The 18,414-nt window shown below is 38.9% G+C and overlaps 1 protein-coding gene across 1 annotated transcript in view; it reads left to right on the top strand.

Moving 5' to 3' along the window:
- The window catches only part of Xiap (X-linked inhibitor of apoptosis, E3 ubiquitin protein ligase), a gene marked incomplete in the record, with an annotated part of 54,462 nt that extends 43,060 nt beyond the window's left edge, over positions 1-11,402 (top strand). The window contains 2 exon segments of the mRNA XM_013523059.1: positions 3,129-3,329; positions 7,569-11,402. Coding sequence (XP_013378513.1) covers positions 3,129-3,329; positions 7,569-7,762 — 395 coding nt within the window.
- Positions 11,403-18,414: the final 7,012 nt, after the last annotated feature.

Here is an 18,414-nt window from a genome sequence, read left to right as displayed (position 1 = left end):
ATGTTGGTGCAAGGTGGGTGTGGTGGTACGTACTTGCAATCCCAGCCACTGAGGAGGCTGAGGTGGGCGGATGGCTTGAGCTCAGGAATTTGAGGCTACCCTGGACAACAGAGTGAGACTCTGTCTCTAAAAATTAAAATAATTTTTTCAAGAAGGTGGCACATATCTGTAATCCCAGTTACTTGGGAGGCTGAGGGTGGAGAATCAATTTGAGGCCAATTGGAGTAATATAGAGATACTTTGTCTCAAAATATAATACGGGGGCTGGAGATGGAGCTCAGTGGTGACAAAAAAAAAAAACAGAAAGTAGGTAGAGAAAGACATTGTTAAGCAAAGAAAGTGTTTTTATCCCCACTTTTTAGATGAAGAAACAGAGAAGTGATCTACCCAGTTATAAATCATTAGTGCGACTAGAACTGTAAACAAGGTCTTCTGAATCCTATATCACACACAGATCTCATTTTCATTTTAGGCAGCATGTTTCAAAAATAGAAAGTTTAATTTAGAATATGTCTGGTGATTCCCCACTCTATGCTTGTAGCATCATCTGTTTAGTATCTTCAGGATTACAAGGCAAGAGAACACTACGTATATCATAAATATGCTTGAGATGGAGAGCTACATTGATATTGTTTGGTATGAGTTTTATAATGGGCTTAAACAATACAGCTTAAGAAATCACTTAGTGTGGCTATATTTTTAAAGTAGCTTAGAAAGACTCTATAAGAGTTCTGGATATTTTTTGGTATTTAATCATCCTTACAGTCATACTGTTCTTGTGACTAATGTGAAACATCATGTGCATTAGGATTAATGTTTTTCCATATCATTTATGTAATATTTCACCTTTATAAAGTGTACAACCCAGTGGTTTTTTCTATATTCATCATCACTCAAATTATACATTATAGATACCCCAGAAAGAAACCTCATACCAAAAAAAAAAAAAAAAAGGAACCTCATACCTACCCATCAGCAGTTACTCCCATTCTTTTCTACCATCAGGCCCAGATAACCACTAATCTACTTTCCATCTCTGGTTTTACCCATTCTGCACCTTTCATATAAGTGGAATGACAGGAGTATCGCTGTGAGTTCGAGGCCAGCCTGAGCTACAAAGTGAGTTTAAGGCCAGCCTGAAATGCGTAGTGATACCCTGTCTCAAAAAATAAAAGTTTCATCTATGTTACAGCATGTACGAGTACTTCATTCTTTTTCTTTTTTGAGATAGGGTCTTGCCATGTTGTCCCATCTCACGTTGAACTCATGATCTTCCTGCTCGGCCTCCAAGGTAGCTGGAATTACTGGCATGCAGCACCACGCTCAGCCTCTTCATTTTTTATGGCAAAAAATATCCCATAGTATGGATAATACCACATTTTGATTTCTAAAGTGGTAGAAATTTTTTTCTACCTTTTTTTACTATTGTGAATGATACTGCTATAAACTTTGTTGTACAAGTTTTTTTACGGATGTGTATTTTTTATTTGTGTTTTGTCTTTTTTGAGACAGGGTCTCACTATGCTGTTCAGGCTGGCCTTGAGCTCACTTCGTAGCCTAGCCTGGTCTCAAACTCACAATGATCCTCTGCCTCAGCCTCCCCAAGTGCTGGAATTACAGGCATGCGCCACCACACTCAGCGTTGCACACGTTTTTTAATTCTCTTGGGAATATAGGGTGAAATTGTTGGATCATGTGATACCTTTCACCATTTGATGAACTGCCCGACAGTTCTCCAAAGTGACTACACCATTCGACATTCCTCTCAGCAGTGTTTCTCTGTATCCTTTGTAACAGTTCTTGTCCCCTACCCTCTTTTTTCTTTTCTTCTTCTTTTCTTTTTTTTAAGTTAGAGTCTCGCTATGTAGTTAAGGCTGGCTTCAAACTCACTGTCCTCCTGCCTCCGACTCCATAGTGCTGAGATTATAGGAATGGACCACCAAGCCTGGCTTTAGCCCTTTCTTTTTCATTTGGGCTATTATAATAGTATCCTAACTAGCTCTTCATCTTCTTTATAACTTCCCAAAAGTGTTTTTCTTTATCAAATACAAACGTTAAAGTTACCCACCATATAATGTTTGTAATAATCAAATCCCTATGTGTCTGTCTTTCCTGCTTCCTGTCTTTTAAAAAAAACATTTTAGTGAAAGGCTGGGGATATGGATCAAACTTGTGGTCCTCCTGCCTCACCTTCTTGAGCAGCTGAGATTATAGGTCTGCACTACCTTGCTGTTTTTGTTATTATGGCTGTGTAGTTAGTATATTTTGAAATCCACTGTCGTGGTGCCTGTAGCATTGCTTGTATTGCTTTTTGTGCTCAGAAATTGTTTTTACACTTTATGGTTTTTGTATGAATTTTAGGGGGGTTTTTTTGGCAGTACTGGCAATTGTTTTTTTTTTGTTTTGGTTTGGTTTGGTTTGGTTTGGTTTTTCTTCCAGTACCAGGAATCGAACTCATGACCTTGCACTTGCCAGGCAGGCGCTTTGCTGCTGAGCTAAATCCCCAGCCCAGGTACTGGCCATTGAACCCAAGGCCTTTGTGCTGAACTAAATATCCAACCTTTTTTTTTTATTTTGAAACAGAGTCTTGGGGCCAGGCGTGGTGACGCACGCCTGTAATCCCAGCACCCAGGCAGCTGAGGCAGGAGGATCACTGCGAGTTCGAGACCAGCCTGGGCTGCAAAGTGAGCTCAAGGCCAGCCTGAACTGCATAGTGAGACCCTGTCTCAAAAAGACAAAAAAAGAAACAGGGTCTCACTAAGTTGCCCAGGCAGAGCTTCAACTTGTGCTCTCCTATCTCAGCCTCCCCGATTGCTGGGACTACAGGCCTGCACCACCATACCTGGCTCTGTCAGAGTCAAACTGTAATCTTGAAGAAGGGTTTGACTATGGAGTGCTACAAAATATATACTCACAGCATTTATGAGGAATTATAAGATTCTGAAAATGATTTTTCAATGCCTGAATATTTCAAAAAATTCTCCCCTCCAAAGCAGTTCTTCCCCCCACCTTTCCCTTTGGTTTGCTCAATTTTGGGTTGTTTTTTTTAAAGCTATTTTGTTGTTGGGTTGTGGTAATGAAAACATTTAGTTAAACTCTGTTCTTTTTCCTCCCAATTTTCATTTCAGATGATACAGTCTTCCAGAACCCCATGGTACAAGAAGCTATACGAATGGGATTCAGTTTCAGGGATATTAAGAAAATAATGGAGGAAAAAATTCAGACATCTGGGAGCAACTATGTATCCCTTGAGGTTCTAGTTGCAGATCTAGTGAGTGCTCAGAAAGACCATACACAAGATGAATCAAGCCAGACTTCACTGCAGAAAGGTATGCATGGCTGTTTTTAAAAAGCAAGAAAAATAGCAGCACTTCATTGTGAGTAATATCTTACGTCAATCTGTGAACCCATTCATTTCTCTCCTGTCACATCGCCCTTAAGATAAACATTTTTAAAATGTTTTTATTATGAGAAATTTCAAAAATACACAACAGTGTAGGGAGTAATATAACCAAACCTCAGGTACCCTTCAGTTAGTTTCCGTAGTTACCAATACTTTGGGAGGCTGAGGCAGGGAGATCATGAGTTTGAGGCCAGCCTCGGTAACATAGTGAGATCCCATCTCAAAAAGTAAAATTCTCAGTACTTTCTCCAATCTTGCTTCTTATCTTCCCCCAAATTATTTTTTTTTGCTATAGTACTTCAGTGTAAATATTTGACAACTTACATATAGCCAATAACTAAGGGCATTTTTAAAACATAACGTTAATGTTACGTGTTTGTCTGCTCAAGCTGCTATAACAAAATACCCCAGGGGGAGGAGGAAGGGGCAGGGAAGAGGAAGGAGGAAAAAAAGAAACAAGTGGTAATATGTACATGTAACCACTCCCAAAATGATTGTGAGCTGCATGAATTGCAAACTTGTACTAATAAAAAGATCATTAAAAAATGACCACCAATTGGGTACCTAAACAACAAACATCTGTTTCTCACAGTTCCGGAGATCGGGAAGGCCAAAGTCAGGGTGCCCGTTTCCCAAGGGGGACCTTGTAGGTGGCTGCTTCCCATGGTGTCCTCATGGCAGTAGGGGAGAGGGTTTGACACATAAACATTCTTGTTTTTCGTCCTCTCCAGGGAAGGATACTAATCCCATGAGGGAGCTTTCAACCTCATAACCTCATCTAAACCTATTTAAAGTGTTGTTGCTTAACAATGGGAAATGCATTGTTAAGCAACTTTGCTGAGGTATAAACGTCATAGTGTGTGTTTACACAAACCTTCATGGTGTAGCTCAGTTATTGAAGTGGCCACTGGATACAATAAAGAGACTTGGTAAACACGAACTGTATGATAAGAAGCTCCTGCTTTCATGACATGATGTACTATTTTGTCGTACATGTCTTTTTTATAAGTAGAAGGTACAAACTCTAAAACAATGATAAAGAAAATGAGAAAGACTACAGTAAGTATATAAACCAGTAACAGTCATTTATTATTAAGTATTATGTATTGTATCTAATCATGTATGCTGAACTTTCATATGGCACAGTAATGTCTACAACAGCATCACCGCATACACATGAGTAATGTATTGTGCTACATTAGGGTGGCTGATATGTCACCAGGTGATGGGAGTTCTAGGCTGCTTTATGATCTTACAGCATCACCACTAGATATGTGCTCCCTCCTTGACAGAAACCTTCTGCAACACACGGCTGTACTTCCCCAATGCCCCACTTCCAGTTGCCATTACACGGAAGGTTAGGGCTGCAGCATGTGAATGTCGGGATCCACAAACATTCCATCTGTAATGTACTATTACTATACTTAGCAAAATAAACAGTCATTTCATAATAACATCTGAAACGTAGCTGGTTTTAATCCATCCTCCATTTTTTTTATAGTGCTGAGGATGGAACCCAGGACCTCACACGCTAGACAAGGTCTTTGCCATTAGGCTACAGCCCCAGCCCTCCTATTTTCTAAAACATTTTTACTATTGATGTAGTCAAGGTCTTCAGTATCACTGATTTATTCATTATTTTAATTGTGTATTAGTGCTATATTGTAAAAAAGAACAACAGGATTTTATTGTGTATAGAATCTTAAGTATCACAGATGAAACAATTTGATTTAGTGTATTCTGTAACTTTATATGTGAAAATAGTTTTAGTAAATGGCACCTAACACTATCAATCTTGTGTAGAAATTAGATTAAGTAGTGTAGATGAAAAGCATATAAACACCTTTTTTAAACAGATAAAAATACTAGGTAAACTGTATATATACCACATTTTCTTTATTCATGTTTATGGACATCGAGACTGTTTGCAGAACTTGACTGCTTTGAATCGCAGTACTATAAACATAGGTATGCGTGTATCACTCTGGTATGATGTTTTTTTAACTTTTTGGGGAATATACCCAAGGGAAGTATAGCTAGGTCCCGTGGAATTTCTATTGTTAGTTTTTTTAGTAATCTCCATACTGATTTCCATAGCCTCAAAAGGTTGCTTTTTTTAAAGAAAAGAATTATGTAATCCTTTCTTCCACCCTCTAACCAGAGAAACGTCTCTGAAGCACAAGTGTGATCATGTGTCTCTCCAGCTCCCAGGGTCCTCACGATCAAGTCCAGACTCCTTTATATGGCTTGTCAAAACTCTGATGATCAGGCACTTCCTATCCTTTTGTAACCTGCTTTTATGCTTTTTTCCCCTCAAGTTCAGTGGCAGGCTTTGCATGTACACTGAGGCCACGTTCCATCGTTCTCCCTTGGAGTTTGCTTCTGCCATTTCCTTGGCCCAGAAAACTCTTCTCCCACTATCCCTAGCCCCCAACACCTTCTCCCTATCCTTGTTAATGCCTACTCATTGTTTAGGACCTAATTTAGCCCTTATTTAGGCTTGCAACATGGGTGCGCACACACACACAATTAAACACACCCTTCCTGTGTTCTTCATAACACATTGTAATTGCCTTTGTCATCATAGCATATTATAATTTCCTGTTTACTTGTGTTCCTAATTTGTCTAGGAACTTTTTTTTTCTGTGGTCTAGGAACTATTGGAGGCCTGAATAAAGTCTATATATTTGTTAGTTGTATCCCTACTGCCTAGAACCTATTGAAGTGTTTAGTATTTGTTGAATATAATTAAACTATTGTTTCCCAAACATGATTTCAGAATAGTATTCCCTAGGACATTAAAAGAGATGCCACAAAAAAGGAGCTCCATAGTTAAATAGGGAAATGCATTCTATATTTCCAAGACGAGACATATGCTGCACTGTACTGCACTGTACTTGATGGTAATGCTTCCCAAATGCCAATATGCTTGATCCAAGAAATTCTAGATTTAATGAATAGGGGCCCAGAAGTCTGCCATTTAAAAATGTCTCAGGACCAGCTATGGTGGTGCACGCCTGTAATTCCAGCATTCTGGAGGCTGAGGCAGGAGGATCATTGCAAGTTCAAGGCCAGCCTGGGATACATAGTGAGTTCAAGGCCAGCCTGAATTGCATAGTGAGACCCGGTCTCAAAAAAAAAAAAAGCCTTAGGGCTGGAAATGTGGTTCAGTGGCAGGACACCTGTCCAGCATGTGTGAGGTCCTGCACTACACCACAAAAACAAAAACAAAAAACCTATACCCTAAGTAATTTGGAAACATTAGTATACAGTGGTTTACAAAGACAGTTAAAATATGTAATGCATTTGGAGTAGTACCTAGCACATAGTATTTATGCTCTATTATTACTGCTGCTTCTGTTTCATATATATGTATGACTGTGATACACATTTTTATGGCTTGGTAGCATTTCACAGAACATATTTTGGGAAAGTCTGAATTAAGCTAAGACTACAGTGTCACCTATCTGTTGATGTTGCTCAAATCTGTTATCTCTAGATAGACTTCTGACCTCAAAATTTGACTCTCCATTTGCCTGCTGGATATTTTGGTTGGAATGCCCAGCAAACACCTCGAAAAATACCTGAAAAGTATCCCAAACCTGCACCTCCTTTCGTCCTTCCTGTCATCCTCATCAGCTCCTTGTCAGCCAACTGGCAGTCTTCACGTCCCCTTTAGTTCCTTTTTCTTCCTCAGCCCTCGCATCCAAACATGGCATCCTGCCTGTCGCACTGCAGAAGTGTCGCGCACATGCAGCCCTGTCTAGAATGGGACACCCCCTTTCCATATGCTTTGTTTACCTAGCTCTTGCTTTTCTGCTAACAAATTGCTGTCCATGCTTAAACGTCACTTCTCCATTGTGCTCCTCCCCCGTGAAGCTTTCCTTAACTTGCCTGAAGAGAAGAACTTGTTCATCTTGTCCCAGAGCACTTTGTGCGTACGTTTGTTATAGCACTTCTCACTGTGTACTTTGTGCTTACCTGTGTGGCCTGCTCTCACATCCTGCCCCACTAGCCGTTTAAGAACACATTCCATGTGTGAGTCACCCCCATATCTCCCAGCACTTGCGTGTCTGGTGCACAGTAGGGGTTCAGTAAATGTTCCAGAGAATTGCAACAACTAAGAACATCTAAAGCCTACTGTATTTCTTGTCTCTTTCTGCAGAGATTAGTACCGAGGAGCAGCTAAGGCGCCTACAAGAAGAGAAGCTTTGCAAAATCTGTATGGATAGAAATATTGCCGTGGTTTTCATTCCGTGTGGACACCTGGTCACTTGTAAAGAGTGTGCTGAAGCAGTTGACAAATGTCCCATGTGCTACACAATCATTACTTTCAAGCAAAAAATTTTTATGTCTTAATCTCACTCCACAGTAAGCATGTTATGTTCTCCTTATTTTTTTTAATGTTCTCTTTATTATCCTGATTGAATGTGTGATGTGACGGTACTTTAAGTAATCAGCATTGAATTCCATTAGCATTTGCTACCAACTAGAAAAAAATGTAAACAGTAGCATTTTAGTTGGCAATCTACGCCTGGAATTCTGGATTTTTCAAGTTAGTAACTGCTATCATTTATCCAATTTTTTCATTGTTACTCCATTGAAATTAGACTAAAAAGAATCATTCTGTAACTGCTCATGCTGTCTATTTGTAGTACGCTGACTTAGTTTCTAAAGTGTAAGTGAATTAATCATCTGGATGTTGTATTCTTTTCAGAAAGGCTTAACAAATGAAGCATTCTGTATAAACGTGGAGATTATAGTTAATCTCTTCAGTCACATAGTTTGTTTTGTGTGAAAAAGGAATGAACTGTTCCACACTGGTGGAAAGATAGAAATTATTTTTAGATATTTGTCTTTGTATCTTAGGATTCTGGCCATTTTCTTTTAAAATTACAAACGTGTAAATGATTTTTAAAAAGTGATTTTGCCATTTCCAAAATGGTGCTTAATGATAGAATATCGTCTAGCCAACATGTACTGACATTGATGTTAAAGATATATTAAGTGTGACATGCAAGTGGCAGAACACTGTGTATAATATGAGCCTAATCAAGGTGTGTGTATTTTGTATCTATAATAGAGTGAAAGATTTGGACAGATATATGCACCAAATTGGTAAATGTGGTTTTTCTTGAAGGGTTGGGGTTTGGTCCCAGAGAGATTTTTAGGGGCCCTTCATTTTCTTTTTTTTTTTTTCTTTTTTTCATTTTGTTCTGTTTGAAATTTTTATAAGTATGTATTACTTTTGTAATCAGAATTTTTTTAGAAAGTGTTTTACTGATTTAAAGGCTTAGGCATGTTCAAACGCCTGCAAAACTACTTATTGCTCAGCTTTAGTTTTTCTAATCCAAGAAGGCAGGGCAATTAACCTTTTTGGTGCCAATATAAAATTTAAATGCTTGTATGTTTTACCTGCTTTGTGGATGAAAAATATTTCTGAGTGGTAGTTTTCTGACAGGTAGACCATGTCTTATCTTGTTTCAAAATAAATATTTCTGATTTTGTAAAATGAAATATAAAATATTTCTCAGATCTTCCAATTAATTAGTAAGGATTCATCCTTAATCCTTGCTAGTTTAAGCCTGCCTAAGTCACTTTACTAAAAGATCTTTATTAACCCAGTATTTTAAACATCTTTCAGCTGATGTAGGTAAAAGTAGAAGCATGTTTATACCCTGCTTGTAGTTATAGTGATGGCTTTCCATGTTGAGACTCTCATGGCATCTTGTATCTTGAAGTTTCATGTGAGTTTTTACTGTTAGGATGATTAACATGTATATAGGACAAATGTTAAGTCTTTGCTCTGCCTACATTGTTTTGTTGTTGTTTTCTTGACTAGTAATAGTAGTAGATACCTTTAAAAATGTTCTCTCAAGATCCTTAAAACTCTTGGAAATGATAAAATAGTAATAGAAGAATAGTTGTTTTAAATATTTTTTAAGAACTTGAATACGAGTCAATAGGAAAGTTTTAATAGTCCTTCACAGAATAGCTGGAATTTACATTCTCATGACAGATGTATTTAACAGCAAGTAGGGCATTTTATTTACTGCAGAGAACTGTTTAAGAGTGAAAGTGTTAAAAGTCATATTTTTGTTATATTTTCCAAGAGAAAGAGTATTGTTATGTTCTCCTAACCTGTTAACTGCTGTGAAGTGATACTCATAAAACATCGCAAATTTAAATGAGCATTGCAAAAATTAAATAATGACTACCCTATTTTTATTATGCAAATCCTGAGTTCACCTTTGCACTGTCTTTCACTTAGGTTTGCTTATATAGTCGTTAAGTTGAATTTGATCTGTATAGGCAAAGCTTTAAATTTATATTGAAAGCATTCTATAAAGGGAGAAAAGTGTTAAATCTTTAAAAGTATTTTCTCCAGGACACGTCAGGTCCAAGTCCGGCAGGTAGTAGAATCTAGTTGTCACAGCATAAGGCTTTTACTGCTTGCGAAAGCTCAGTTCATTAAAGCTCGTCTTTTAAAACGTGTGTTTCGAGTTAAGCAAGACCTTTTTCTCCCTCCGTGAGTGGTGGAATTTGATGCATGAAGCTGATGCGGCTAACAAGTTTATTTTAAGAATTGTTTCAAAATGCTGTTGCTTCAGCACTCCAACTTCTAATCAAATGTTTTGGAGACCTACCAGAGTTTGCCTGTATTCACACTACAAAAAAGCACTGGATCTTTTCCATTTAATTGTACAAAAATTGATCATTTGCAAGGTCAAAAATACAACCAGATCCACATCACCACCCACTCCCCACAATAGTTCTCAGTAGCTGCATGTATATATTTCTATATAAAGTTCACTTTAGAACTTCAAATTTAGCACCTATTTTACTACATTTTAGTCATGTGAAAGTTGAAGTTATTTTGTAATAAATACTTATCTTTATATGCAAAAGTTAGTGTTCTGATCAAAAACTTTGCCTTTTGAGAAATGATTTTAGCATTTATAAAATAAATTCCAGTTTTAATGGCTTTGTATTGCCTTTCCTGCTAGATTAGGTTTTCCCCCCTCCCTTTGGTTAGTGGCTGAGGTGGGCTGGAGTGAATGTAGCAGGTGTATGTAACATTTTGGTTATGTGTATTATGATACTTTGTTGTGTTTTTGTTATATTATTTAAATTTGGGTAGTTTTCCTGTTTTCATCTTAGTGGATAAAAATTTGTATTTTGAATTCTGAATGAAGGCTACCACCCTAGTGTTAGTTGTATATATTGTTTCCTTTAGACTCAAATCATTGTTTTATTACTGATAACCCAAATGATTGAGGAAGGAGGTGAAAGGAGTGGAAGAAATGGGAAAGTAGTATGTCACTGCCATTACAGAACTCAGAAAATGAGGAGGAATATTTGACAGACATAGTTCTTTTTAGTCAGATCTGTTTAAAAGAAGGTAACCATTTCTGCACCCATGAACTGAGACTAATACCTGTCTTCCAAGGTTATGAGAGTTCAGGGAGATCATACCTTCAAAGCACCTGCTATAAATGTTAATTCTCATCCTAATATTCTTTTGTGTTTCTATAGGTTTGCCTTGACCTAGAAAATTGGGCTGAAACTTAGAAACAAGTCTTACATAATAGCTCTTGGTGATTATTACTCATCTTTTTTGGTGTTTCTCATAGTGAAGACACAAATTACAGTAAATAGGTCAAACTCTTAAAAATATTTACATTCTTGAAAAATTTTTCCAAGACAGTTATTCTTACTAATTTCAGTCCAGCTTTTCTAAAAAAAAAAAAATTTACGTCACCCCACGTAATAACCAGTTTTAATTTGACTCATACACTTAATACAATGTGGATTTCCATCTCAGCATAGTAGAATCTTAGAGGGTCAGAACTGTAAGTGACTTGAGAGAGGATCTAATTCGTCCCCTTCATTTTACAGGTCTGGCAACTGGGGCTCAAGGGAGAAGTAATTTATTCAAAGCTATATAACTATAGTGGGAGAAACCTGACTGGGACATAATTTGAAGGTGAAAAATTTCACCAACCTACCTTTCCTGGGAAGTCTCAAATGTTTATTTTTTTCAAATTTTCTTTCCAGTATACCCTAACGTTCACTACATACTAAGTGACACTTTATAATTGATACAATAGGACAATCTAAATTACATATATCTTCAGATTAGGTAGTACTTACTACGTTAATGTTTGGGTAGTAAGATTCTCTTTTGAAGTCTGAAGTTTGCAGAGATGTATACAGATCTTTGGCTTTTACACATGATTATTGTATATCATTTAATGTAACATTTAAAATTACTATGTAAAAGCCAGGAGTGGTGGCACACAGCACTCGGGAAGCTGAGGCAGGAGGATCACAAGTTCGAGGGCAGCCTGGGCTAAATAGTGAGTTCAAAGGTAGCCCACACTACAAAGAAAGACCCTGTCTCAAAAAAAATTACTGTGTAAGTATATTTTACCATTTTGTGTATACTTAGTAACAAATCTGCATTTTTTATTTGCTGTAGCAGACTTCGATGTAATTTCTGTTAGTTTTTGCATTTTTCATTACTGTGACACAATTTAAGGTCACAGAATGACTGATTCTTACGTCATTGTGTTAGTATTGTGAATAATCATGTGAAATGATTCAAGACAGAGTACTATATTTGTGAATATAATTTTATGGCTTTTATTTCATTTAGTAGGAGCCTCTCTATTGGTATGGAAAACTAAGAAAATTGATTTCTGCTGTATAATCTAGCATTTGTTGTAGATTAAAGCTTATTTTTCTGTGAATGAAACATATTCAATAAAGTACTATTCTTTAAAATTATATTTTATTACATTGCATTTGTTTTACTTTTTTTTTTTTAACTTGGTGGTTACTGAGGCTTGAACCCAGGACCTTCATACTGAGCTACATCCCCAGACTTTTTTTATTTTTTATTTTGAGATAAATTCTCACTAAATGTCTAGATTGCCCAGGCTGGCCTTGGAGTTGAAATCCTTCTTCCTCAGCTTTCTAGTCCACTAGGATCACACTCTGCTGGTGACCACACCCAGCTTTTTTTACTTTCTTAGGATGCAATAAAGTACCCCTCTTAAAAATACTAAAATGAGAGTTGGGAGTATTGCTCAGTGGTAAAGTGCATGCCTGGCATGCATGAGGCCCTGGATTTAATACCCAGCACCAAAAGAAAGGAAAATAAATCTTTTAAATATATGGAAATATAAACGGTAGTTTTCCTTCTCTCCACAGATACTAACTTGGTTGCCCCAGTAGGTAGTATAGTCTTTAAAACAAAATTTGAATATCGGGGCATGGTGGCTTACACCTGTAATCCCAGCACTCAGGAGGCTGAGGTAGGAGGATCCTTGTGAGCTCAAGGCCAGCCTGAACTGTATAGCGAGACCCTGCCTCAAAAAAGACAGAAAAAGGGGGCTGGGGATTTAGCTCAGCGGCATAGCGCCTACCTGGCAAGTGCAAGGTCGTGAGTTCAATTCCCGGTACTGGAAAAAAAAAAAAAAAAAAAAAAAAAAAAAAAAAAAAGGCACATACACACAAAAAAGACACAAAAAAATTTGAACAAGCACATAACAGTTAACCTAGAAAGCCACTGTCTCTTTGAGGCCAGCAGCAAAAAAGGAGTTTTGAGTTTGAACCTGCAGCCACCTCCAAAGTTTCAGAAGCTATGGGCAGCTGATGGGATAAGGACTGAGGGAAGAGCTGGGGATTGGGCTCAGCAGTAGAGTCCTTCCCTAGTATGCATGAGCCCCTGAGTTTGATCCCCAGCTCTGCAAAGAAGAAACAAGAACAAGGGAATAAAGGGTCCTGTGACAGAAATTTAGAAGTAGATAGTTTGTGGCTGTCTCCCTCCCTACAATGGAAGTTCCAAAACAGAGAGTTAAGATTTCAGGTGTAGACTACATAGGGACTGGCTGTCTAATCTTTGACAACAGTACCACTGTTACATGAGACAAATCATAACCTTATCATAAATGCAGTCTTTTCAACTAATATTAATCAAGATGGGGATTTTTTTTTCTTTGTCTTTCTGAAACAGGATCTCACTATGCAGTTCAGGCTGGCCTTGAACTCCTTTTGTTGGTACCAGGAATCAAACTCAGGACCTTGCACTTGCCAGGCAGGCTCTGTGCCACTGAGCTATATCCCCAGTCCTTGAGTTCACTTTGTAGCCCAGGCTGGTCTCAAACTTGGACGGATCCTTCTGCCTCAGCCTCCCGAGTGCTGGGATTACGGGCGTGCACCACCACGCCCGGCTCAACAAGGGGATTTTTAAGACGTCTATTACACAAAAGTGGAAAGTATAATGAAGCCATGGTACTCATCAGTTAGTTTCAAAATGTTGGTACCAGTGTCTTCCCCACCCACCCACACATACTCTGCACCCCAGGAACAATATTTGTTCCTCCTGTAATTACTTCCTTTTTGTTTTGTTTTCGAGACAGTGTCTCGCTATATAGTTCAGGTTAGCTTTGCACTCACTATGTAGCCCAGGCCTGCCTTGAATGTGCAGCAATCCTCCTGCCTCAGCCTCCTGAGTGCTGGGATTACAGGCATGTGCCACCAGTCTCAGCTACTTCCTTACCTATTTTTAACAGGTAAGAAAAAAATTTACATAAACGTATTTTTACAGCTTGGCATGGTAACACATACTCTTGGGAGGCTGAGGCAGGAAGATCACAGGTTTGAGCCCAGCCTGGGTTACATTGTGACACCCTGTCTCAAACAAAACAAAAAATGGTGAATGTTTAACTTACCACAATTGTTACTGACCTCTAATGGACATCTAATCAAAAATCAACTCCAAGCCAGGCATGGTAACAAATGCCTGTGATCTCAGCACTTTAGTAGAGTGAGGCAGGAGGATCCCAACCCACAGCTCAGCCTTGTCAACTTAGCAGCTTAGTAACACTACCATACCTCAAAAATACAAGGGCTGGGGGATGTAGCTCAGTATGCAGGCCCTAGGTTCAATCCTTAGCACCACAAAAGAAAGAACTTCTTTTTCCTTTATTTGAATATTAAGGGAAGTAAAATCCCCAAAACATGACATTTTAAAAAATACTTTGGCTAGGGGTGTAGCTCAGTGGTAGTCCACTTGCCTAGCATGCACAGGAACCCAGGTTCAACACTCAGCATCACACAAAAAAATGTATTCCAAACCTTTAAACCACGTTCTCACTATTTCATTTGGCAGTTTGCTTACAAACTGTGGAATGAATATGGTACTTATTAGCAGTTAGGCCATGCTGGGCATCAGTGGCGCACGCCTGTAATCCCAGCACTCGGGAGGCTGAGGCAGGAGGATCGTTGCAAGTTTGAGACCAGTCTGGGCTACAAAGTGAGCTCAAGGGCAGCCTGAACTGCATAGTGAGACCCTGTCTCAAAAAGAGAAAAAAAAAAAAAAAAGGGAAAACCAAGGTAACTGCATGATATGCGGGTGCCTGGTACTTTTCAGTGTGGTCCCAGGAGTTGTATGACCTGAGAATTTGTAAGAAATTCAAATTCTTCATGGTACCCATGGTATGCATCACACCATATACATATGTTAAAACCATAATGTGCCCCATAAAGGTGTACAAGTATTGTGGCTCGAAACATTCAAATCCTTGGGCTCCTGCCCAGACCTACTAAACCAGAAACTTTGGAGTTTAACCCAGATACCTGTGTGTTAAGGAGCCCTCTATGTGGTACAGGTGCAGGCTGAGGTTTGAAAACCAGGGCTGGGGACATAGCTCAGTGGTAGAGCAGTTGCCTAACATGGGTGAAGCCCTGAGGCCCTGGGTTCAGCCCTCAATACTGAAAAGTTTGAAAACCAGTGCAGTGTGTTCTGAAGTGTGATGTAAGAAAGAACTAACAGACTGAAACCTAAATCAGTCAGTGTAATTCTCTGTGAATAAGTAGCAACCTCACCTTCTTTCCCAGTAACTCATTGTTGACCCAATTGTGTATTTTCGCTTTGAAAGAGAAAATAGTGCCTTCTGATGGAAGTATAAAATCTATCTTGGAAAGTCCCTTCTAATTCTACGTTTCAGAAATACTTCCTTGTATATAATATACAAGTTGCAATTGAAGACTATAGTGAAGGCTGAGGCAGGAGGATCACCTGGAGTTTGAGGCCAACCTGGGCTACATAGTTCAAGGCCAGCCTAGGCTGCATAGTGAGACGCTGTGTCAAAAAAAGAAAGTGGCAAGCAAGTTAGAGTGAATGTTTAAATGTTCTGCATTAGAGGACACATTTGCCATTAATCCCCCTCAGAATCCTCCCCTCACTTTGAGCACACTTACCCCATCATTCTTGCCACTATCCGAAGCAGTTTTGGAAGTCTTCGATGTGTTTAGTTGCATTGTTATGGCTGAATCGATTCAAAGTGTTTACCAGTGTTTACCCGTCACAGACATTTCAACTTTGGAGCAGAGCCAGAAGTTGCGTGGTGGCACATCCGGTGAATAAGGTGGATGAGGGCTGGGGATTTAGCTCAGCAGCAAAGTGCCTGCCTGGCAAGCGCAAGGTCGTGAGTTCGGTTCCCGGTACCAGAGGAAAAAAAAAAAAGAATGAGGTGGATGAGGACACACCCTGACACTTTTACAAGCCCGCCTTTCCATTGAGTGACACACAGCAGCAGCTTGTCCTAAACACACAAGACTTCCAGGACTGCTTCAGAAAGTGGCAGGAAGGATGGCCTGGTATGTTCACAGTGAGGGGAACTATTCAGAAGGGTTATTTGCAATGTGTATTTTACTGTAATAGTTTTTTAAATTAAAAAATTCACTGTATATGTGGCCCACAATTCATACATTTAGCTTTGTAATGAGAATGTCTTCAACCCTGTCACTGTCGAGTGCAGAACATTGCTCATTGCCAGCATTGAGCCCAACCATTGCTCATTGCCACTAAACTGTCCTTCACACAAGCAGTGAAAGAGTTAAGTAAGTATTGGAAGGCTCACTCATAAGCGCTAGTACAGCAGCAACCAGCTGAGATTGTGCAGAACAGACCTGCACTTCTAGAGAGAGCCAACACTTCAGTGAAATGTGAGCCATTAATTTGGGATGAGAATTTCAGAGTTGAACAGAGTCAGCTTCTCTAATTTATAGTAATTAACAATTCTGAAGCCGGGCGTGGTGTCGCACGCCTGTAATCCCAGCACTTGGGAGGCTGAGGCAGAAGGATCCTTTGGACTTCGAGGCCAGCCTGGGCTACAAAGTGAGTTCAAGGTCAGCCTGAACTGCGTAGCAAGACCCTGTCTCAAAAAGACAAAAAAAAAAAATTCTGAATTCTTTCTTAGTTCTGAAATTTTTTTAATGTGTGGTAAAGAAGACAGGGTGGAGGGCTTAGGCCTCTAAACATCTTCATAGTTGTACAAATTCACACTCGTACGTCTACACTGGTCTGCACTGTGACCAAAATAAAAATCTTTAGATGGGTGAGACTACATGACAGCCAGTGTACTTAGTTTTCTTTTTCCCCAAAGCAGTTGATTTATTTATAACACATACTTGCATAACGGAGCCATTTTGGCTTTGTAATAGATTTGGTTTGCTAAGAGGTTTTTTTAAAAAGTGTTATCCTAGTTAGGTTGAGATTTCCAAGAGCCAATATGGACCATGACTAATGACCACAGCCTGTGCTTAAGCTTATGAATAGTTATTGGAAGAATAATGATTAAAAACAAGAAATAAGAACCCGAGAGAAGTATTGATAGTTATTTCCCTTTTAATTTCCCAGAAGAATTTAAATTTGCAAAGAAAAACTAGGATATAGTTAATTGAGATAATATGTATTGAATCAGTGATCTTGCTTCAATCTAATTCCTAATTTCCTAATCTAATTCCTAATTTCCTAACCTTTCACAAAAGTTTGGCAGTACTGGGAATCAAAAGGACTCACGCATGCAAAGCAAGTGCTCCATCGCTGAGCTATATTTCCAGTCTACAACATGTATTTTTCATGCAAAATTACAGATGTTCATTTGTTATGTAAACTTTTATTTTGGTCATCATTTTTCTTTTTTTTTAATTTTAAAGAGTAAAAGAAGGATAACATAATAATGGGGGGAGGCTTACCAAATTACAGACAAAGTGGTAGGAAATTATCAATGGTTATTGTTTTACATATTGTTATCTACAAGATAGTTTCTCAGGAAAACAAATAGACAAATAATAGTGAGTTACAGACAAAAGAGGTGGATTATCAATAGTTGTTGCACTATACTTTGGTATCTTCAAAGTGGCTTCTAAAGAAAATAAATAGAGCTATACATGAGTGACCTATTGAATAATCATTAACTATTCTCAATGGTTGTAGGAAACACATAATAATAAACATGCATCCATTTATGAAATAGGATAGGAACAATACAAACATTACAGACTTATGGATAGATTAGTAGGAAAATACCAATGGCCGCTGTAATACATGGTGGTATCTTCAAAGTGGTTTCTCAGGAAGACAGAGATACGCAAGAAGGATCTAACAAGTAGTTACAACCTAAGGGTTATCAAAAATAGCATATTACCTCCTCACCAGTGACTCCTGTCATTGAGGTGTGTTGGCTGGAAGGAAGGCCAGGATTGAAAAGAGGGACCGAGAGACTTGCACCTGTGTCTAGCAACAGGCTGTTTTCTTGTTCCTCCGTAGTCATGATTACCCAGGGCTCCTCCATGGAGATGGCGGTCTGGCCAGAGGGAGAAGGCAGAGTATGCCCCAGGCCCTCTCACTCCTGTTGGAGTAACTGGTAGGATGGGTCTGACCTCTGGGGCCTCCACCTCAGAGGGCAGACCGATCTCCAGTGGTCTCCTTTGCATCCAGGGCATGGCCCATGGGGCCTCCCAGGGCAGTTCCTCTTGAGGTGGCCTGGCTTTTAACAGTGGTAGCAGATGAATGCAGTTGTCGAGTTCTTCTTGGGGCCCTGGGAATCAGACTTGGGGTTTGTTTCTCTTAGTGCTGCAGCAAAAGCAGCTGCTTTTTCTCGGTCTCTTTGTTTTGTCTCCTTGGCCTCCTCATCATGGCTATAGAATACTGAGGA

Source organism: Chinchilla lanigera, unplaced genomic scaffold (assembly GCF_000276665.1).
Source record: "Chinchilla lanigera isolate Chin_1 unplaced genomic scaffold, ChiLan1.0 scaffold00072, whole genome shotgun sequence".
Lineage (NCBI taxonomy): Eukaryota > Metazoa > Chordata > Mammalia > Rodentia > Chinchillidae > Chinchilla > Chinchilla lanigera.
The sequence above is the reverse complement of the archived record's forward strand: the minus strand, read 5'-3'. Positions and strand labels throughout refer to the sequence as shown.